The 23438-nt window shown below is 42.1% G+C and overlaps 1 protein-coding gene across 1 annotated transcript in view; it reads right to left on the bottom strand.

The window, feature by feature from the left end:
* Nox3 (NADPH oxidase 3) overlaps positions 1 to 23438 on the bottom strand; it is a 61712-nt gene that overhangs the window by 10450 nt on the left and 27824 nt on the right. Inside the window, exons 10-12 of the mRNA XM_057762617.1 lie at positions 19003 to 19165; positions 4753 to 4899; positions 833 to 957 (exon numbers count right to left, since the gene is read on the bottom strand). Coding sequence (XP_057618600.1) covers positions 833 to 957; positions 4753 to 4899; positions 19003 to 19165 — 435 coding nt within the window. The remainder of the gene's footprint in view (positions 1 to 832; positions 958 to 4752; positions 4900 to 19002; positions 19166 to 23438) is intronic.

Below are 23438 nucleotides of genomic sequence, written 5' to 3'. Positions count from 1 at the left end.
ACAATACTGAGCATGAATTTGTTCCCCGAGCTTAACATTTGCTCTAAAAACAAAGCTAAAATAAACTACCTATAGAAGCTTTTGTAATCAGGAGTCATAGGTTGTACTCCAGTCTTGGGGCCCCAAGGCAAGGCCCTCCATGCATTAAAGTTTGCTATATAGCTATGATAATAGTAAAAACAATTCAATTGGTGAAGACCATGCAATGGCAGCCATGAAAGGTTGCTTGCTGTTTTGGGTGCTTTAGATGCTCCGCTTGTTTTTCTGTTGCAGAAGCCTTGGGGGCAAGCACTGTCATTCACATTTTTGAGAGGAGACTGACCCAGTGCTGGGTAGGTAGATGACCCAGGCACACCAGCGGGGATGGGAGAGCCAGGACAGACACTTAAAAACCCGGCTCTAGACCTGGGTCCTTTAGCATCATGCCAAATCCCTGCTTTGTCTGAGAAAACCTTTTGCTTTTCTGTTAGACGTGCTAGACACTGTAGAGCTGGATAGAGTTGAATTCTCTAGTTGGGTAATTAGAGAATAACTGTGCTCAAAAGATTTTTTTTTGAAGGCATATGGTGTTTAAGAAATACCATCTTTAAATTGAGGTTAAGCGTGAAGATCTTTCAGCATAATCGATAATTGTCTGAGACTTTTCAGGCAGTTAAACAGAGGTTTGTGGTTCCTGAAATATGAGACGGCCATGGCCACATTTTCTAAGGTAGATATTTTAACTTGGACCAAGATTATCAGCTCTGATTGCAGATTAACTTTTCTTCCCAGGGACAACTTGTCTGGACTTTAGGGGGGATCCTGGCAAGTAAAGGAAAGGGGTTTTGCTCACCTGGGGTGATTGTAAGCAATCTTCTTGAACTCATCATTCCAGTTGGGTCTCCCATAAGAGGTCTTCTGCCTTAAGCCTGTAACCACATCCAGGCTTTCATCCCAGTGTAAAGCTATGTGAAAAGCCTAAATTAAAAAAAATAGTATCAGTTGACATTAAAAAACAACCATAAGAACCATCTATAAACAAATGATGAACTCACTATCACCATTTATATATTTAAAATATTTTAAACAGGGCTTGAAATACTTTATTAGCAGATGCCTCCAATGTTGTGACTTAGGGCAAGTGTCATATTTCATCTGTCTTTGTATTTATTCTTGTTGGGACAAGATGCTGCCCTGTACAAAGACAGCCTGGGAAGGATGAGAGTCATATGGTCAATGTGGTTAAGGGAACAAACGCTGAACAAGTTAGCTTTATTTCTGCAAACGTCTTAAAACTCAGTCTCCTCCCACTGTCCCCATTCATTTAATATTAAATCCAGGGGACTTGAGACGGGCATTTCCAGGCTAAAGTGCCATGAAATGCCCAGGAGGAGATTGGGTCTTATAATCGGATATGCCTACTGTGGTGATATGATTGGTAGTCATTCCAGGTTTTAGGGCTGCCTCCCCCATGCCCTCGATACCAAAGTCTGCAGAGGCTCAAACCTGCAGAGGTTATATTTGTGTATAACCTACACACACCCTCTCATATATTTCAAATAATATTTTTGGTCTATAAAACCATAACAACAACTTGGTAAATATTCGCTGTCCTGTATTGTTTAGGGAATAATGAAAAAAAATAAGAAGGATATATATACATATATTTTTCAGTGCAGATATATTTATTTTCAAATATTTTCAGTCCTCAGTTGGTTGACTATACATAGGTAGAGCTCAAAGATATGGAGAGCCAACTATATATTAGTAGGCCTCGAGTGCTGAGGGGATATACTTTATGATAGGATGCTTATGACAGAAGAGTAAGGGGTCCGGATAGAACTGTGTAAGTGATGGGCTTCAGATCCAGTGAATTCACCCAGTCCTTGTATAGTTAGAGGCCTGTAAATAAAAGCCTGGGCACACTAATCCTTATAGCCATGTACAAAAGTACGATGATCATCGGCTTTAGCCCTTGTGAATCCTAGACGTTATCTTGTTTTTCCCAATTCAGGTATGTGTGCTCTGCACCATTCCTGGGAACCATTGCCACCCCTGGAGCTCCCATACCAATGCTTCTCTCACCTTCTAACTCTTGAGAGCCACGGCAGTTTGGATTACAGCCCTGCTGCGCTCTACTCATGCCGCGGCTTCCCGCTTTGAAGATGACTTGCCTGAAGGGTTCTTTTCCTAGTCTAAGAAGGCATCCTATGCCAGAGGTTCACATTCATGCCAGAGTGACTGCTCTGACAGACCAGTGGACAGGGGCAGACTGGCCTTTGGAATGCCGGACTATAGGGATTTGCAGCCAGCAAGTCTGACCTTAGGGAACAGTGCTCATGTTGCAAAAGGGTTTGGGAATAGAATTTCATGCAGCCTGAAGATGGGGAAATGGAAGAGGGGTCTGGACAGATGTGTCAGAGAGAGGAGTCACCAGGAACAAAAGCCTTGGACACAGCAGGATGCATAAGCATCCATCAGTCAACAGCTCTGGGGCAATAGGAAAAGAATGAGGCTTGCCTAGAAACAGGTCAGGCTAAGGAGGTCCCTAAAGTACTTGTTAAGACATTACAGCTTTCTCTCATGGGGAGAGAAAGGCCTTCCTTCCTTCCTTCTGTGGGAATGCCCAATCTCTGGTGTTCAAACATTTGGAATTATAACTGTTCCATATTTCTCAACCCACTGTTCAATTAATCTCAAACTCTTTGGAGTTGCCCTTCGTAATACTGTTCCCATCTGTCCCTTCTGTTCTTGTCAATTTGCCACTTTGAGGTTGTTGGATTCAGCGTAAGAATCGGCTCTTTCTAAGACAGCCTCTGGATGCCTGAGTCGCTGACAGAATGCACCAACGGTTCCTTTTCCTATGTGGAGAACACCGATTTCCTGCTCGAAATCTGGAAGTGTGAAGGATTTCTGACATACCATGGGAAAATTTAAGAAACTGTCAATTTTACTTTCATTTAGGAAAAAAAAACTATATTTTATATCTTAGTCCCGAAAGGGGCAAAAATAGGGAAGGGCAGGGTTGTGCTGTCCCAAAATCCGCTTAGGAGTTCTGTTTAGAGAACCCGAGTCTCATAAATCCCAAGAGACAGGGTTCGGCTAAGTGGACACTTTGGATCAATTTGCCTTATGAGTGGAAGAGCAAGCAAGGGGCTGGGGGGAAGTTAGAGACAAAAACCATGTCTGTGCTTTACCAAATGGCTCATCAGTCAAGAATCCCACTTGAGTTGCAAAAATGTTTCTTTGGAAGACATAATTAACACTATTTAATCCATTAAGATCTGTCAAGCCTGGTTCCCAAGAAACATACAATTCGAATTATCCTAGAAAGTTGAGTATTTAAGGAGGACTGGGATTAAGACCATAAAAATTCATAACACTTTTTGAATTTAAACCAGAGTCTTGCTCATTTATAGAAGCATAGAGCCAAGTTACAGTGAAGTTGGAAAAGAGAGAGAGAGAGAGAGAGAGAGAGAGAGAGAGAGAGAGAGAATTCACAAAACACATAAAGCAATCATTTGTAAATTTGGTGACTGGTACATAGCCCCTTCACTTAAACATGTTTTCCTTAAAGATATATATCAATGATACCATCTACATATCATCTAGAGAAAGCACTGTTTAAAGTATGTATTTCATAACCTAGAATAATGGCTTTGTTAGCCCCAATGTTTGGGGAGTCTGTTGCTAGAGAGAGCACCTGCTTGTTTGTCCCGGCTGCCTGGCTAGCTTAACCCCGAAATAACCACACAGAAGCTGTATTAATTAAAACATTGCTTCACCCATTATCTCTAGCCTCTTATTGGCTAACTCTCACATCTTGATTTAACCCATTTCTATTAATCTGTATATCACCACGTGGCAGTGGCTTACCGGGAAAGATGCGGCATGTCTGTCTCTGGTGGCTCCATGGTGTCTCTCTCCTCTCTGCCTTTCTTCCTCCCAGCATTCAGTTCTGTCTTCCCTGCCTACCTAAGTTCTGCCCTATCAACTAGGCCAAGGCAGTTTCTCTATTCATTAACGGATGAAAGCAACACACAAACAGAAGGAGTCCAACTGAATTCTGGTGCAGTAGTCGTCATTTAAACAGTGACCATGATAGTTTTATTATTTTTTTTTTAAATCAGTATTGGAATTGTCAGGGTGTTGACACATCATCTTTGCCAAACTCAATCTTTATACTATATTACTATAATGACTTGCAGAACTCTGCCCAAGCAGAAGGTCATCTCGACCTCAGGTACCTGCTTCCTGAGAATCCCTTAAGAGAGAGAATTCTCTATGCAAATCAGGCATCCATAGTAATTTTCTGGCTCACATGCTTTTCAATATGAAAGGCCAGATAGAAGCAACAGGGAATCTTTTCTGTTTTACTCTGAGCAGCATAGAATCAGAACCAATTAGGAATTCAACAGATGATATAGCCAATTAGTGACAGTCACTGATGCCACTCTTAAAATGATAAATTCGAACTTTAAGATTCCTAATATCTGGGTTGTCGTTTATTGCCTGCGGTGTTTATATTTTCTGTTCCACAGTAAGATAGCTAGAGGTCTTTTTATTGCTACATCTTAACTAGTTCTTTCCAGTCTAGTTTGATTCTGTTCTTCTCTCCCTTTTGAGGAACTTTAGACTTTAGAAGAGTTTTGTTTTTCTTTTTGTTTTTTTTTTTGTTTTTTTTTTTTTGCCTGATAAGCCTGCAGTTCATTGTCAAAATGGGTTCTTTTTAAGAAGGGCAGCAGTATTGGAGAGCCTGGATTTTACTGATACCTGGTTTTCGTCCCAGCTAGTAAGGAATATATGGTAACTCAGCAAGTGAGTTTTCCCTTGCTCACTCATCCTTGTTTCCAGTGAAAGTAACAGATCTGCAAACCACTCAAATGCCCCAGCGTCCCGGCAGATCCAATAGAAGTACACCTGTCGGGAGAGAAGGCGGTGTGCTGAGAATCACAGGCTACTTTGTAGCTGTTAAATGACTTGAGCCCAAATGGGCCATTCTGCTAAATCACACATTTTTCTTTACCAGTGAACAAACCATCATACCATGATTTCTTTTGGGGGAAAAAAAAGAAAGAAAGAAAAGGACAAAAGAAAAAGAAAAGAAAACTCCCATTGTGTCTGAAAAGGCCCAGACTGAATTCAAGGAGTTAGGGTTTCTGTGGGCTGTGCCAGCCTCTTTGGATGAGGATCAACTTTCCACACTTCTGGCTGGGCCTCTTCTGAACAAGATTAATAATCATAACTCACGGTGCCTTTCATTGCTCCCCAAAGGGGATAAGCTGCTAGACCAGCCCCCTTCATCTTTACTTATGACCTAAGCTCAAGATTTCAACTCTCCTCTCTGGAGACCCCCCAAAGGCTCGGGCACTAATCCACTTCACCAGCCACAGCCTCTGGAGAATGGCGATTATGGTAATTGCAGAATGAAGTCTCATAAGACAGAAATTTTCTCTCAGTGAGACATATCAATGCCCTCGAAAGCTGGTGGGTAGAGGCTGTGCCTGCCCACGTGTCAACTGATGCAGTAACAATTGTTTCTGGGAAGGTTTTGTTTTTGTTTACTTATTTTTAAAACATTCTCTCCGTGTTGAGCAAATGGCAGGTGACAAGAAGCAGTTTGGGTTTAGCTCTGTGCTTTGAGTTTCAGATAATTGTATCTAGAAGAAACCACAGGATATGAATCTCTTTGTCCTCTGGGTTCCACTCCCACACTTCTACCTCCTGCTGTCCACCCAAAGGGACATCTCTGGGCTTCAGCAGTGTCTGCAGGGCCTCCTCCCCACTCCAGGTACTGTCTGATATGTTAGCACCTGAAACATGCCTTCCAATGGCCAGGGTTTGTTTCCCAACTCTCGTTCCCTCCCTCCTCTCTTAGTCAGCTTGCAAGCTCACCGTCATATAATCAGATTTATAAATGAGATTTAATTAGTATCACAAGGAAAAGAAAATGACAGAATGTATTTCATGGCTGAATATCTCGTTTATTCTCTTCAGATTTGTGCAGATATTTGCGATGTTAGCAGTCAGGAAGAGCAGGGGATGAGAATCTAAGACCTCCCTCTCAGAAGCAGAGGTTGCGTGTATTTTCTGGATAGCTCCTGCTCAAATGAAAATTTATAATATTAATCCAAGGAGAAATGATCCCTTAGACCAGTAGTTTTCAACCTGTGGGTCATAATTCCTTTGTGTGTGTGGGTTGTATATCAGATATTCTGCATATCAAATATTTACATTATGATTCATAACAGTAGCACAATTACAGTTAAGAAGTAGCAATGAATTTTTTTTTTTTTTGAGACAGGGATTCTCTGTGTAGCTTTGGAGCCTGTCCTGGACAGAGATTCATCTGCCTCTGCCTTCTGAGTGCTGAGATTAAAAGTGTGTGCCACCATCACCCATCTGCAATGATATAATTTTAGCCATAATGTGAGGAACTGTGTCAAAGGGTTGAAGCATTAGGAAGGTTGAGAACCACTGTCTTAGACCTTAGGCACAATTACTGCCTCTAAAAGACTGTTCTCGTCTTCCTGGCTGTCATCCCTCCCTGGAGTGTGTAATCCATAAACCCACCAGGTAGCTTCAAAACATAACAAAGCTGAGAGCTAGCTCTTCCTGCTGAATATCCCAAGAGTCCTCATGAGCAGAGGGCGGTGCCCATCTACTCATTCACTGGTTCACAAATGCTTACATAATGATTACTATGGGTAGAAACCAGTTTACACTCTGGAACAATGATAGTGAAGAAGCCAGGCAGACAAAGAAAATGTCCATCTTCATGGAGTTTGTATCTTGGAGAACGAGGGTGGTGTATAAATGCATGAAGTATAGAAAATGTCAGATGGTAATTAGGCAGTGTAGAAACAAGGCAGTCTGAGAAAGATCACAATATTGACTCCAAAGGCAAAGGGAGACCCCACTGAGGAGAGACTTGAACACAGCCGTGGAGGGAAGAAGGTGTCAGATGGTGTTCTCGTTTCACTGTGCTGCTGTGATAAAGCACTTGAATCAAAAGAAACATGGTCCCAGTCCATCACTGATGTAAGTCAAGGCAAGAACGCAAGCCAGACCATGGAGAAGAAACCATGGAGGAATACTACTTGTTGGCTTACTCTCTGACTCTCTCATGGACTCATGCTTACCTGGATTTTCTTTCTTTCTTTCTTTCTTTCTTTCTTTCTTTCTTTCTTTCTTTCTTTCTTTCTTTCTTTCTTTCTTCCTTCCTTCCTTCCTTCCTTCCTTCTTTCTTTCTTTCTTTCTTTCTTTCTTTCTTTTTAGGTGTGTGACTTTTGTTTACGCTGCATTTGTTTAACTCTGTGAAGCTGTGTTACTGTGCCTGTCTAAAACACCTGATGGTCCTAATAAAGAGATAAATGGCCAATAGCGAGGCAGGAGCAAGGATAGGCGGAGCTGGCAGGCAGAGAGAATAAATAGACGGGGAAATCTGGGAGAAAAGAACTAGCAGCAAGAGAACAAGGAGGGGAGGATATCGAGCCAGCCACCCAATAAGTCACAGAGTAAGAAGGAAAGAAAGATATACAGAAACAAAAAAAGATGGGCGTCCAGGAACGAGCAAGCAGCCTCCTACTACACGGAGGCAAAAGCTAGTCAGGTTAAGAAAAAGCATGGGATAAAACCGGACTCGCTGAACATAATGGACAATGAGGACTACTGAGAACTCAAGAACAATGGCAATGGGTTTTTGATCCTACTGCACGTACTGGCTTTGTGGGAGCCTAGGCAGTTTGGATGCTCACCTTACTAGACCTGGATGGAGGTGGGTGGTCCTTGGACTTCCCACAGGGCAGAAACCCCGGATTACTCTTAGGGATGACGAGGGAGGGGGACTTGGTGGGGGAGGGAATTGGGAGGCAGCGGAGGGGAGAAGGCAGAAATTTTTAATAAATAAATAAATATATAAAGAAAGAAAGAAAGAAAAGAAAAGCTGGGAAGAAACAAGCCAAGCTAGGGTTGGGCATTCATAACTAATAATAAGCCTCTATGTGTGATTTATTTGGATGCTGAGTGGTGGACCCCTCAAAAAGTCAAAAGAGTAAAACATCACACAATACAATTCCTCACAGATATGGTCACAGCCTGATCTAGGCAGTTCCTCAATTGAGGCTTCTCCTTTCATATGATTTAGGCTGTGTCAAGTTGACAGTTAAGCCTAACCAAACCAAGACACTCCATCCCTTGTCAACACCAACACATCACTGTTAAACCATAACCTTTTCTTTATTATCCCTTATGTTAATATCATACTATAAAACACAGTCTGCAGTTAAAAGTTCCATAGCATTTAAAAATTCCAATGCTTTAAAAGTTTAACGTCTCTTTAAAAGTCTAAAATCTCTTAATAGTGGACTTTTACAAAAATATAAATAAATTATATATCCTGCTATCGCAAAAGGGAAGACCTGGGCATAAAAATAACCAGACCAGGATATTGAATAAGGGGAATACTTACCCACTGCTGGTGGGAGTGCAAACTTGTACAGTCAGTGTGGAGGTTCCCAAGGAGGACGGGAACCATCTATCTCAAAATCCACTTATACCACTTTTGGGCATGTACCCAAAGAATGTTTCATCCTACTACAAGACACTAGCTCAAACATATTCATTGCTGTTCTATTCATAATATCCAGAAATTGTAAACAACCTAGATGTCCCTCAACAGAAGAATGGCTAAAGAAAATGTGGTGTGTTTATACAGTGGGAGTATTACTTAGCCATTAAAAAAATAAAGTCATGAAATTTTTAGGCAAATGGGTGGAACTAGAAAAAAATCATACTGAGTAAGGTATCTCAGATCCAGGAAGGAAAATATGGTATGTATTAACTTATATGTGCATATTAGCTTTTAAGTCACTGATAACAAAGCTACAATCCACAGAACCTAAGAAGGCAGGTGTAGAGTATGGGACTGGAGGGTACAGATAGATCTCATTAGAAAAGAGAGATAGAATAGGTGATTATGGATGGATGGGTGGGCTGGAGTTGGGTGATCAAGTGGAAAAGGAGATGGGGTAGGAGGTTGTTGGGGAGAATACAAGGAGACAGCTAAAATCAAAAGCCATTTGAGGGATAGTATAGAAACATATTACAGTAGAAACTTCCTAAAATATACACAAAGATCACAGCCAGACATCACACACACACACACACACACACACACACACACACACACACACACACACACACAGAGCTCCTCAATCTCGCAACTCTTAATGCCTTCCAAATCAGAACTGGGTGGGTGACCTTTGTACACTGCCGTGTTCAGCTACCAGTTTGAGACGCAGCCCTGCCCCACTGGACCACAGCTCTGTGGGCTGACCCTGAGGAAACACTTCCCAGAAGACTTCAGAAATGATGCTGACCTCTTATTAATTGTGGCTGATTCTTTAGCCCCCGATGACCAGCATCTACTATTGAAGCCCAGTCTTCTCCTCAGAGGAATTACACCTTTTTGACAACCACAGCTGCTTCTTCAACTCCACATCACCAGCGACCACAATTCTTAGCCAAAATATAACACAAATGGTCCATAGTCCAATTATTAATTACATCCTTGCTACTTTCTGAAACCTCATGAGTAACGCCTCCACAGTCCACATCTCCCTCAGTGTTATCTTCCAAGCTCCCATAAGAGTTCATTAAGCTCCAAGCACTCAATGGCTTTTCTAGCCCAGTGTTCCAAAAATAATAATTAAAAAAAAAAAACAACAACAAAGCAAACAATAAAAAACTGGTTTCCGAGCCCGTTCTGACCTTTCTTACCTGAAAAATGCCCACATCTGAGCATTCTCCCACTATAACCTTTGTCTTTTCAAATAGCAATTGTTCCCCGTCCTTGCTTTCTGGCATAGCAGCGTGTCAGTGTTCTTAGAGTTTGCGAGGTCTTTCATGCTTTTGCTTCCCTGTCTTTGCCTTGCGAGCTTTTCCCCCTCCATAATTGACTTATGGGGACACTGGCCTCTTTGGTGAGAGAGACAATGGAGGGAAAGTGCACTGGCCCCTGTAGACATGCTTCAGACGGACAAAGGGAAGGGGAGACTTTGAACAGCAGAGAGGGTATTTACTTTGCCTCTCTTTCATGTCTCTAATGGCGGGGACACTTACTGTGAAGAGACATCAGAGTCCCACCCCTGCGCTTGGCCCAGGACAAACGATGTGGTCAACAGGAGAACAAGTACCCCAAACAATGAGCTGCAGCTCTCTGATCTGTGCCTTCTCCACCTCAGTCTCCAAAAATAAAACAAACCTGAAATCAGCTCCCCGTGCAAAGTGCGGCTTTGAGAATTCCACAGTGGATACAGGAGGTCTAAAATACCCAAGGTTAAAAGATTGTATCAAGCAGAAAGTCAGTAAAATAACATTCTGGGCTTCCACAGTGATAAAAGTTACCCCACATTCTTGTGGAGACAGTGTAGGCTCAGGAGATTTAGGAATCCATTCTGGGATCATAAGATTCTCTGTGTCTTTCGGGCAGACACAGCTTGGCTATGCCCATCATGGAAGTCTGATCTGAGCTCATTCCTAACAGTGCACTATCTTTATGGAAGATATCTTTATGGAACAGTCTGATCTTTATGGAAGGGCTCAGGTCTCAGCTCATTTCCATGTTCCGAGACCCGAGCCCTTCCATTAAAGATCAGTAGCCCATGTGTAACAGGTCAGAATGATCTAGAGTCAGCAGGAGACAGATCTTTGCAAATTTTTTTGTGTGAACAATTCCAGAAAATATAAAAGGTAGAGCTGCTAATTAATTTTTGTACTTGGTCTCGTGGATTCTCCAAGGAGAGTGTCCTGTTTTCAGGCTAAACCATCTCAGAAGCCTGTGCAATGACTAAGTTACATTATACAACACACAGTTCCTTAAGCACCAGATTGGTTTCCCAAGAATGATTTTAAAAAATCCATGGCAAAGAAGGGAAGTGTCCAGGCAGACACAGATGTAGAAATGAGGAGAGCACAGCCACTAAATACCCGGGTTCTGTGACCTGTCCTGAATCCTGGCTTCACTATGGAGGCACTGTGGAACTTGGGTAGGTTGTTTAGTTCAAGCTTCTCTTACTATATGGATAAACCATCCATACACAGAGCACCACTCATGAGCTTTCTGTGAGAAGAAAGAACACGGCCTTTTGAAGCGTCTGGCCCATGGCGGAAGGACACTGTAGTGTTAGGATGTTCGCTGCTATGGGTAGTTGCTTCATGTCATTTGGACACATGAACAGAATAGGTACCATGTATTTCTACCCTAGAGCAAACAGGAACACTGGCCTTCCTTGGTCTTTTTCTCATTGGCCACTAAAGAATTTTAGAGATAGCCATTGAGAGGAGGTGAAGCCTTAATTTTGAGGACCAATCTTAGAATTGAAATGTCAGTACGAATCAAATGACCTAGTTTCTCAAGTGGATTCCTTCACGATGGAGAGTACACCCTAAACTCCATGTGTGCTAAATTGGTGTGGCAGCATTTGATGGGTGTGTGTGTGTGTGTGTGCAAGTGTGTGTTTGTGTATGTCTGTGTATGCAAGCGCGCATGCGTGCATGCGTGTACGAGTGTGTGTGTGTGTGTGTATGTGGCTCGATCTTGCTACCGTGACACTGCCTCTTCCCAAGGAGCAGGGAAATGGGTAGCAGTGGGCTCTGCTGCCTCCATCCAGGACAGAACAAAGAACAGCTCCATGCCACTTCGGGAAGGAGACCCTGCACAGTGGACAATTGCGAAAAATAAGAACGTTTATCCCTGGAAAGATAGAGACTGCAAATGCCATTTAGAGAAAGTACCATCTCCCCAATAAATAGCTGCTATTATTTTGCAGGTTCTATTTTGCCGTTGTTACTTTCAAAATAATCCTGAATGAATATAACAGTGTAAAAGAGACCAAAAAAAAAAAAAAAAAAAGAATGAATTTCTTCTTCCATATGACTCTCCAGTATGTAAAATGTGCAGCTTCAAAGCAATACAATCATACAATTATTTTTCTGGAACACAGTTAAGACTAGATCAGCTATTGTAAAATGCTTTTCATCCATACGATTCTTTTTCTTTAAGCCATTATTCTGCACGTTAACCATCTCAGAACTTTATTACTATCCTGCCATCTGGCCCATGACTAGATGTCTTTGTGATTGCTCTAATTATAGTTAGTAATCCTTATTGAAACATTCGCCAGCGGTAGAAGGATTCTCTAGATGGTATTCTATGGAATACTCTCAGGTACCAAAATAACCATAAAGCTGGCTGTGCTGGCACTTGGCAGGCAGAGGCAGGTTGATCTCTGTGAGCATGAGGCCAGCCTGGTCTACATAGTGAGACCCTGTCTCAAAGCAAAAATAGAAACAAAAAATAAAATGAAGTAGATTATTAGATAGTGACACAGAGCTTCAAACCATGTTACAACGGAGGCCCAAACCAAAACAAATGCTGATGGCATCAATAAGGGAAGTTTTTCATTATATGTTTTATTTAAATCTTGTCTTATATCAGGAGAATTATTGCCAAAGCTAGTAGAGTCAATAAATCCAGGCACTGTACATGCTAGCACTGTCCCCTTCCCATAGGACAAGGATAATTCCTAATGGGGTACCAGAGTTTTCTGAGGCCACCTAATGAAAGTGGGGAGCCTGCGCGTGCTTGGGAGAGGTAAATGTGGTCTGAGCCACCCTGCTCAACTGATTGCTGATTTCTGTGACTTGCAGAGATGATCAATTCCAGGAGTGGCCAGAGCTCCAGTGTGAGGGAAAGTGCAAGTAAATAATTTCTCAAAGTAAACGGATTAAATTAAATGCATTTTTCATTCATTAGGAAAGGGAGCAGGCCCCTCTTTGTTTTATTAATATCTTTAAGTAGAGTATGGATTTTTTGCCTTTCTTGGCCTCTTCCCCTTGTTCCCACTGGCCTGTACTGTCTTTTTATTTGAATTATCTGTTTATTATATTAGGTTAGGAACCCAAAGGCCATTTTTCCGGGACACACTATAAATACCCATTATCACCGTAATCTATTATTGAATTGATGAAGAGAGACAATTATGAAGGAATTAGATTATCTCAGCTTTTCTATAATCTGCTTTATTGTATTCTGAAGATTACCTATGCAGTTAAGAAAATGAACCGAATCTCCCAGCTGGCACTTCCCTCGGCGTCGTCTACGCGGCTGTGATATTAAGGAGAGCTAAAATGTGTAAGCCAATACATTTATGTCAGCAGTCCTCCCCCTTCCCCATTCACACATACCTGTCTCATTCATCATGCTGACAGTTTGCACAAGCAAACTGTCCCAACTTTCTTCAAGAGTTCTTTCCACAAATTGAGTGTGATGCAGAATTAATCATAGCCGTTAGGCGGGGCGTGGAGGACTTTTATCACCACAGGGTGTTTACACACTCAGCACACGGCTTCCTCCATGTTGCACCAGAGACTTCTCACCCACCTTCCTCTCCTCCCTCACCCACAGGGCCACCCCCACTCTCATCTCCATCTTAGCGATGCTTACACCTACTTCTGTGTGGGAAATACCTCTTCAATGCAACGCGACTCGTATTTCCACTTCCTTCAATCGACCCATCCTTACGCTTGTGGTGAATTTTCCTCCCTGGATAATTGGTTCCTTCCTCTTTGCCCTCCATCTATTTTATATTAAATTACTATTACTTGAATGATGTGCATGTGCACGTGTGCATGTATGTGCTTAGGTGTTTGTGTATAGGAGCGCAGATGCATGGGTGTGTGTGGAGATGAGAGAACGACCTTCGGTCTGTGTTTTCCCCTTCTGCTTTGTTTGACATCGGGGGGTCTCTTTTATGTCGCTACATATGTCAGGCTAGCTGGCCCTTGAAGTTCCAAGGATTGTCCTGTCTCTGCCTCCCATCTCACAGTAGGAACCATGGGTTTACAGACACGAACTTTCAGGCTTGGATTTCTGGAGCTTCTGGAGACTCAGACTCAAGTCCTCACTTTTGTGTGGCAAGCATTTTATCCAGAGAATCATCTCCCCAACCTGCTTTATATCTAAATATAGAGACAGAAACAAAGACACTCTAAAGTGTTTGCTTCAAACAGACAGTGCTCCTTTATCCTCCCAAGAATAAACCTGTACCTTACTGGTTGTGGGGCTGCCTTTACCTAAGAAGATTTTAGAATTACACGGCAAAGGAGAAGGGGGAAGAAGCTACCATGTAGCCAGACATAGCAACCTAACTCTGTGATCTTAGCACACAGAAGCAGGATGACTGATTGCTAAATGTTTGAGACCAGTCTGGGTCATAGGGTTCCAGGCCAACTTGGGCTACAGTGAAAGCCCTTTCTCAAAAATCCAAGGGAAGAAGGAAGAGGAGGAGGTGGAGGAAGAAGATGAGAAAGAAGAGGAAGAAGAACAGGAGCAGCAGGAGGAGAGATTGTGTACAATGGTAACAATGGAGAAAGGTTCACCAATTTCTTTTTGTGTGGAGTCACAACTTGAACATTGAAATGTGTACTTTTAGGTCAAGGGGTATTTTGCATTGAGACGAGAAAAAAAAAATCCTATCCAATTGCAGTTAACAATTTACACCAAAAATTTCAGCTCTGCATTTCTATGCTCCTGTTCCTCTCCTCTAGTTACAAAAGAGAACGATCTGGAAGTTATAGCCTAGACCTAAAATTGTGAAGATGCTGTTAGCTAGACACATACCACTTTGCTCTGCTCCACTTTCAAAATTATAGAGATGCTGACAGTTCAGTGGAGGAAGGTCGTATTTATATCTCACAAGCATGTAGGCGGCACTGATGAATATTAGTTACATAAGACTTGTGAGAGCCATACACATGCACACACACACACACACGCGCATGCACGTACGCACACACACACTCACCTCCCTGCTTCATGAGACAGAAACTTCTTAACCCTGTGACTAGGCATGCCAATTACTAACCATCAGGACTTAGGCACAGTTTTCAGCCTAAACTTGGAATACCCTGGGAACACCACTTCTTCTAACAGGGAGCGTGGAGGTGAACATGAGAATCTTACACTCTGGTGCTGACTCAGTGGCTTGCTAGTGCATACACGTACTACGTATTCACTAATGAGGAGGAGGTAATGGGTTAAGAAGCTCAGTGTGTCCATAAGATACAAGGAAGGGAGTGGGGTAACACAGTAGGACAGCGGAGAGGCTGGGAAGGGAGAGGGGTAACACAGTAGGACGGCAGGGGGGCGGAGAGGTGGGAAGAAGAGAAGTGACTTTACTTCAGATGTGTGCTGGGTTCCTGTGGCAGATCTGAGAGACTCGCATATCAATATGAGGGGCTGACTCACGGTGGGTGCCGATGTATGTTGCTTGAGTGAGAGAGTGAAAGAGACTTCTCTGTTCTCCTTTCTGAGTGAAGTATGATGTGACTTGGGTTGTGGGGACCGTGAAGCAACAAGCCAGCCACACAGGTGAGTTTTCCTTGGTAGACTGCAAGGGTGAAGATGAAGAGGGCCTGGCTCAGAGACCCAAGCCTACAGAATAGTGGCTATCCGGCTCACTCTGCTAAACTGTGGGAAGGAACGACAAGCTTGGGGTCATGGGGATGAGTGCTTGTGGTTTGAGTCTGATGATCTGGGTCTGATCCCTGGGACAGTTGTCCTCTGACCTCCACGGGAATGCCGTGGCATTGTTCCCCTTCATCCTATAATAATAAATGACAATTAAAAAAGAAACTGGGTTGCTTGAGTACCAGAAGGACCTAAATTCAAGTTCTAGTTCTCTTGTTCATTTGTTCTCTCTGCTTTGTGTCCCTCATTGGTAAAGTGAGGATATTAGTCGTTTTAATTAAGGCAATCTAATACGACAATTGTACCATTCTTTTTAGCTTTGGGATTGGCATGTGTTTTCTTTTTTGTAGAACAGAAATAAATAGCAATTATTTACAAGAGATTGTATGATATCAGATATGTAAAATGCCCAGTTCTATACTGGCTGGATAGAAAATTCTTGATAAATCTTTGTTGGTTCTGGCAGTACTAGCAATCTGCTTATATCTTTGTTGATGTGATTCATATTTATATTGTTTTATGAACATGTGTACCGTGGTTCTGTATTTCACATTATTTGCCTTTAAAAAGCACTCCCTGTTTGATATGGATTCTTATTTCTCCATTGGATGGACTAGGAATCACAGTCCAAAGAGGTGTATGGAAGCTCAGAAGGTTGTGCTTCTTCATGATAGCTGAATCAGGCAGAGCATCCTGGAGAACAGGATTTGGATACAGAGATTCTTGGATCAGAAATGGTGGAGATGAGGAGGTGGCTTCATTAGTCAAATGCTCGCCTTTCAGGTCTGAGGATCTGAGGTCAGAGCCCCAGAACCCACATAAAAAGCCAGTCATGATAGTGTGCACCTGCTATCCCAGTAAGACAAACAGGTCCCTAGAAGCTCACAGGACAGATAACCCTTTCAGGAGAAGTCCTGTCCCTAACAAAAGGTAGAGGTGCCTGAGGGCTGATAGTTGGGTCTTAACTCTAATCTTGATACACATGTTGTGTTCACAGGTATCTGTGCTTGGAACTTGAATCTATGGGTGCATTTACATGAGTGTGTGCATGCACATGCATGCACACACACATGCACACACACACAGAGAGAGAGAGAGAGAAAGAGAGAGAGAGAGAGAGAGAGAGAGAGAGAGATCCTGTGCACTTGGTTGCAGGTGCATGCCGTATCATGTCTACTACGTCTTGACTGTGTCATAGTAAGAATCTGGAGTCTGTCTTTGATTGTTTGTGCATCATTTAATCAGGCCACCTTACTCTTTCTAAACATCAGTGTCTGTATCCAGGAAAAGGAACGTAAGTTGTTATACTGTGTCGTGGTCTTGGGTGTGATATGTTACTCACAGGCTCATGTGTTTGAACACTTGAGCCCCAGCTGTAAGATCAGCTAGCTTCAAGAGCAAATGAAAAATGTATATCAAGCACCTGTCACTCAAGCAGCTGATTCTACTCTTCTTTCTTAGTGGCAAAGATAACAGGTTTTGAGCCCCTGGCTCACATTTTGTCATTGTGTCGTAGAACACAGTTCCCGAGCAGAAGAAAGAAGGAACAGCAAATGGTCCACAGAATACAAACTGTGCTGCAGCATAGCTGTAAAGTGCTCCCGCAGGCTCGTGTGCTTCAACACTTGGACCTTAGCTGTTGGAGGAGGTTGAGAGATCCTTGGGAGGTTGACCCTACCTACAAGCATTGGATTGGGGGAGGAGCTTAAGGTTTATTGCTGTGTCCTGCTTCCTGTACAGTCTCTGCTTCGTGGCCTGTTAAGATACGAGAAAACAGCTCTTCATGCCCCAGTGCCACAGGGCCATCCTTACCGTGGAGGGCTAAAGCCTCAAATTATAATCCAAAATGAATCCCCTTTCCCTTGTTTCTTGCCAGGTATTTGGTTAGAGCAATAAGAAAATGTAAATGGCTCTACACTGGGATCCATTTACTGATTATAGTGTCTTCCTTTGGTCCAGGAGGAAACTGTAACCAAAGGCCATGCTGATCAGACATGGGCAGGAAAAGATCAGAGCTAACCTTGCCAAGTGTCCTCCTCCTTCATGTCCTTCAATGCTCCATAATCAACATGGTGTGCTGACTAGTTTCATGTCAACCTGATACAAGCCTAATTTGGAAGAAGACATTGCAATTGAGAAAGTGTTCCCACTAAAGCAATTCCATGGGCAAGATTGTTGTGTATTTTCTTAATTAGTTACAGACATGGGAGAGTCGAGTGGAGATTGTTTTGGGTGTACACAAAAGCAGGCTGAGCAAGCCAGTAAGCAGAACTAGGTGGCTTCTGCTTTGGTTCCCGACTCTGGGTTCCCTTGAGTTCCTGCCCTGACTTCCTCACCTTATGGATTATGATGTGGAAGCGTAAGAGGAAACAAACCTTTCCCCCAGGTTGTTGCCAGCTGCCATGTTTTATCACATCAATAGAAACCCAGGCTAAGACACATGGCCCTCTGTCCACAGTTGTTGTGGTACCTGATGCTGATCCTAATTGGGGTTGGGCTCAGAGAAGGAAAGTCTAGAGCGTGACATCTTAGGATGATGAGCTCTCTGAGCTGAGGAACCAAGTCCTCCCTGACCTTCATCAACTGCCCCACTTTTCCCTCCAGAGGTCTGTTTCTGTAACTCCCCTGTTGACCTAGAGACTGGGTTTCCCACAATACAGTCTCATGAAGAACACTAAGATGGCACTACAGGCAGAGCATGGGTGAGTTTTGCTCCACATATTTGTTGTTCAGGCTCATTCATCTCCCCTAAAAATAATTTACTGTAAAACTGCCTGTATCTTGCAATGGAAGCTTCAACCATTTGGCCTCTGAGCTTTGTTCACTGTGTGACTCCCATCATCAATAAATTTCAGTATCTTTTTTCCTGTTAATCTGTCTTCTGTTGTTTGGCTTATAGACTTAGTGATGAAACCTTCAGGGGGTATAAAGGAAGGCTCCTTTTGCCTTGACTGGGCCAAAGCTTGAGACAATGTCTCATACCGGATAGTACAAGGGAATGGAGAAACCTAGTCTAAGAACATACAAGGAATCACAAAGGGGGATTTGGTGCTGGGTGGCAAGACTATTGCAAGAGGAATAGCAAGTCCTACTAGTATAGGCTCTGGAAGGAAGATGGCACTGGGCGTTTGCAAGCACAGAATGGATCTAAAGAGATGAGGGGAAGGCTGCCTGTTAATATGACTAACGGCCACCCAGTCACATAGGCATTTGCAGCCTGTCCACATTTTATTGAAATGAGCAATTACATGTCCTGTAATGGCAATGAAGCAATAAAATTTATGTCTTGTCATTTTTTAACAAGATTAGACATAACCCTGCTCATAAATGTAATCCTGAATGGAGATTTTTAAGAACATAAGTATAGTTAAGGATCCTTAAGTTTATCCCTCATAGTTAATTAAAATCCTCCCCAGGAATCGACAGAAGATAGATAAAAGGGCGTTGAACTCTTCCCTCCATGGAAGGGTGAACTAATGATTTCTCCATACCTTGTTCAGCTCAGGCAGGCTCTGTGGCTCACAACACTGATACCATATGGACTTGAGAAGAGAGGCGAAGGGTGTAACTCCAATTCCTGTCGCAATGCACACACTTACAGGGTAGTGAAACACATCTGCCAGGGAGCCTCCGAAGGGCCCGTCCACTGCGAGCCTGGAATCAGAGAAGCCACGCGTTAGAATGTCTTACTCTTGAACACAAAGACATCTGAAGCCTGTGGTTTTTATAGGATGGGTTGGCAAACACCGGCAGAAAGGTTGGTTGGGTATATAAAGACTCTCTGTCTGGGGAGGGGAGATGAACTAATTGGTTGGATCATTGCTTACTACGTGAGAGTGAGAGCCTCAATTCATTCAATTCCCGGGACGTACATAAAAAGCTGAGGATAGTAACAAGCTTGAAATCCCAGTGCTGGGAAAGCAGAGACAGACAGGTCTTTGGAGCTCTCTGACCAGCCAGTCAATCCTAACAACAAGTTTCAGGCAAATGAAGGACTCAATCTCTCTTTCTCGGTCTCTCTCTCATAAAAAAAAAAAAAAAAAAAAAAAGAAAGAAAAAGAAAAAGAAAAAAGAAAAATAATGTGGAGAAGCAAAAATCAGAGAAGCAGCCTATAACATCAACTCCTGGTCTTCTCATGAGCATGTGCACCACACATGCATGCTCACATGTGAGTGACACACTTATGCCCCCTCACATGAGTACACACACAAGAGTATACATAGAAGTACACATATATTCACACAATACTCACACGTGAGTACACACAAACACACACACACATGAGCACACACACATGAGTATACACACAGACACACACACACACACACACACACAAGTTCTATCTGTAGAGCTTGGAGTAAACACTAGAACTCAGGGGTCTGCCCCACTGGAGAAACCCTACCTGGACACCCTGGCTAGTGTTGGCAAAGCCTGCCTTTTCCTGCTTGTGGCTCATCTCATCAAAGCAGCTTGCTCTTTTTAGAGCTCTGGGGTCTTCACTAGCTGCCTGTCTGACTTTCTTCCCTCTGCTGCCAGCCGAAAGCAAAGGAGACACTCCACGGTGACTTAGAAGATTGGCATTTCATATATATATATATATATATATATATATATATATATATATATATCCCATTTATATTTGTTTTCATACATAGCTATCATTTTAGTCTAATAGAAGTGATTTATTTGGAATAAATATAATTTTGAAATAATTTCTCAGCTTTATACAACTTATAAAACTCACTGTTTCAGATTATATTTGTTTAAAAAAAAAGTCCTTTAAGATCAGCAGTCTAGGGGCAGGAAAAATGTTTTGCCTTTGCTTAGCAACTTTTCCTTGTAATGATAAAACACATTCTTTGACTAAATAAGCCGTTTTGACATGAACTGGCCACTGAATTCTTCCCCATCTCCTCTTTCCAGTTCTCCAAGTTGGCTTTTTGTTTGTTTCCTAGATGCACAGTAGTGCTGGCTTCTACCATACAGCACCCTTTCACACGGACTACTTAGATACAATTTATTCTCTCCCTTTACTTCTTAGATGACACTCTTCCTCTGGGGCCTGTCCAAACCCCATTTCTCCAGGGAAATTCTCCTGGACCCCTTTGACAAGGTGAAATTCCCTCACCCATCCTTCCTCACTGTTGCTGTAATATTAGCATTTTTTTTTGTGTATGTGAATTATTTTATTGACTTTTATTGAGCTCTATAGTTTTCTCTGCTCCCCTTCCTGCCTCTTCCCTCCCCTTCAACCCTCCCCCAAAGTCCCCATGCTCCCAATTTACTCAGGAGATCTTGTCTTTTTCTACTTCCCATGTAGATTAGATCTATGTATGTCTCTCTTAGGGTACTCATTGTTGTCTAAGTTCTCTGGATTGTGATTTGTAGGCTGGTTTTCTTTGCTTTATGTTTAAAAACCACTTATGAGTGAGTACATATGATAATTGTCTTTCTGTGTCTGGGTTACCTCACTCAAAATGATGTTTTCTAGCTCCATCCATTTTCCTGCAAAATTCAAGATGTCATTATTTTTTTCTGTGGTGTAGTTCTCCATTGTGTACATGTACCACATTTTCCTTATCCATTCTTCAGTTGAGGGTCATTTAGGTTGTCGCAGGTTCTGGCTATGACAAACAACGCTACTATGAACATGGCTGAGCACATGTCCTTGTGGCACGGTTGAGCATCCCTTGGATATAGACCCAAAAGTGGTATTACTGGGTCTTGAGGAATGTTGTTTCCTAATTTTCTGAGAAATCGCCACACTGACATCCAAAGGGGCCGTACCTGCTTGTATTCCCACCAGCAATGCAGAAGTGTTCCCTTTTCCCCACAACCTCTCCAGCATAAGTTGTCGTCAGTGTTTTTGATCTTGGCCATTTTTATAGGTGTAAGATAGAATCTCAGAGTTGTTTTGATTTGCATTTCTCTGACGACTAAGGATATCGAACATTTCCTTAAGTGTCTTTCAACCATTTTAGATTACTCTGTTGAGAGTTCTCTATTTAGGTCTATGCTCCATTTTTTTTCTTTTATTGGATTATATGTTCTTTTGATGACCAATTTCCTGAGCTCTTTGTATATTTTGGAGATCATACCTCTGTCTGATGTGGGGTTAGTGAAGATCTTTTCCATTCTGTAGGCTGTCGTTTTGTCTTGTTGACCATGTCCTTTGCTTTATAAATGCTTTTCAGTTTCAAAAGATCCCATTTATTAATTGTTTCTCTCAGTGTCTGTGCTGCTGGGATTATATTTAGGAAGTGGTCTCCTGTGCCAATGCGTTCAAGTGTACTTCCCACTTTCTTTTTTATAAGGTTCAGTGTGGCTGGCTCTATGTTGAGGTCTTTGATCCATTTGGACTTGAGTTTTGAGCATGGTGATAGTTATGGCAGCACCATTTGTTAAATACTGTGTGTGTGCTCATGATTTAGTTACGTCCACCTTGACCTCTAAGTTTCTAAGTCTCTGGATGTGGGGAGCTGGTTTGTCTTTACTCCTAGCTTATCTGGTGCCTGGCTGGCTATCCAGCCTGCAGCTGCTCAATAACAATTTGTTGAATCAATTGTAAAGGGGTAAAGGGAATATTTAGAGCATTTCAGTAGGCAGAATATATTAAATAACTCCAACTATTCCAAAAGTACACATTTACATATGAACAAAGATATGCTAATTAAAAGGTTTCTAAGTCATTCCTAACCACCACCCCTTAGGAGAACCTGTAACCTGAACAGTGGGGGTGGGGGTTAGCCCATTTGGGCTTTAAATATGTGTTCATGAAAGTTCAAATGGATTTATTTAAATATATTCTATATCCCAGACTTCCTAATAATTCAAATGAACTCTCCTTGAGTTAATCTTAATTACTAAGGCTTAATTACATATTGATATATGGAAATAAAAGAATGAAACTAAAAGGGATTAACCAGAAGGTGCTGGTTATCTTAGTCCACTGTAGATTATTTTTAAATAATTAGATAGATGATAGATAAAAAGGTAGATAGATAGAGACCTTACCCATGAATTAAGATTGTTAGTTATTTTTATAATTAGTAATCAGTGATTTATTTGACACCAATTTAAAAAAAGATATCAAGTAAATTCAGAGGACACCTGTGTCTTAGAATCCACAGAAATATACATTACTTTCTAATTGTTTATAATTGAGAGCCCTTCATTGCCCTGTGTGAGAACTGACCATTCTCTTACATCAACCTGCAAGGCACTATGATGTCTAAGTTTGAGACAGTTCTTTTTCATGTCTTACTGAAATCTATAAGGCTCTCACCTTTGCCTCCTTTAGAGTATATATATATATATATATATATACACACACACTAGCTTTCTCATTTCCTATATATCAAGTCTTGATTCTTTAAGATTTGTCTTTTTAGGGGTTTGTGGGTGGGCTACATTTCTCTATTCCTTACAGTTGGAATAGATATCCTTTGGACACAGGACACATTTCTTCTATCCCTCCCTCCCTCCCTCCCTCCCTCCCTCCCTCCCTCCCTCCCTCCCTCCCTCCCTCCCTCCCTCCCTCCCTCCCCCTTTCTTTCTTTCTTTCTTTCTTTCTTTCTTTCTTTCTTTCTTTCTTTCTTTCTTTCTTTCTTTCTTTCTTTCTTTCTTTCTTGCGCTGTGACTGTGCGTGCTCCTGTAACTATGTGTCTAAATGTGTGCTGATGTGTTGATATGTGTACCTGTGTCTGCTCGCATATGTGTTTGTGTTTTCATGTAGAGGATATCACTTGACGTCAAGTGTCTTCCTTGATCATTCCATTTTATATATCTGTGTAGAATCTTTTATTTGAACCAGAAGCCCACTTATTTGGCTAGTCTGGTTAGCAAGCTGACTCCAGGATCACCTGGAATGATCTTTACCCGGCAAGCGCTGGAATTACAAGCAGGCTGCCATGCTAACGCAGGGTT

The sequence above is a fragment of the Chionomys nivalis genome, chromosome 2 (assembly GCF_950005125.1).
Source record: "Chionomys nivalis chromosome 2, mChiNiv1.1, whole genome shotgun sequence".
In the NCBI taxonomy this organism is placed as follows: domain Eukaryota; kingdom Metazoa; phylum Chordata; class Mammalia; order Rodentia; family Cricetidae; genus Chionomys; species Chionomys nivalis.
This window is presented reverse-complemented; position numbering and strand designations above follow the sequence as displayed.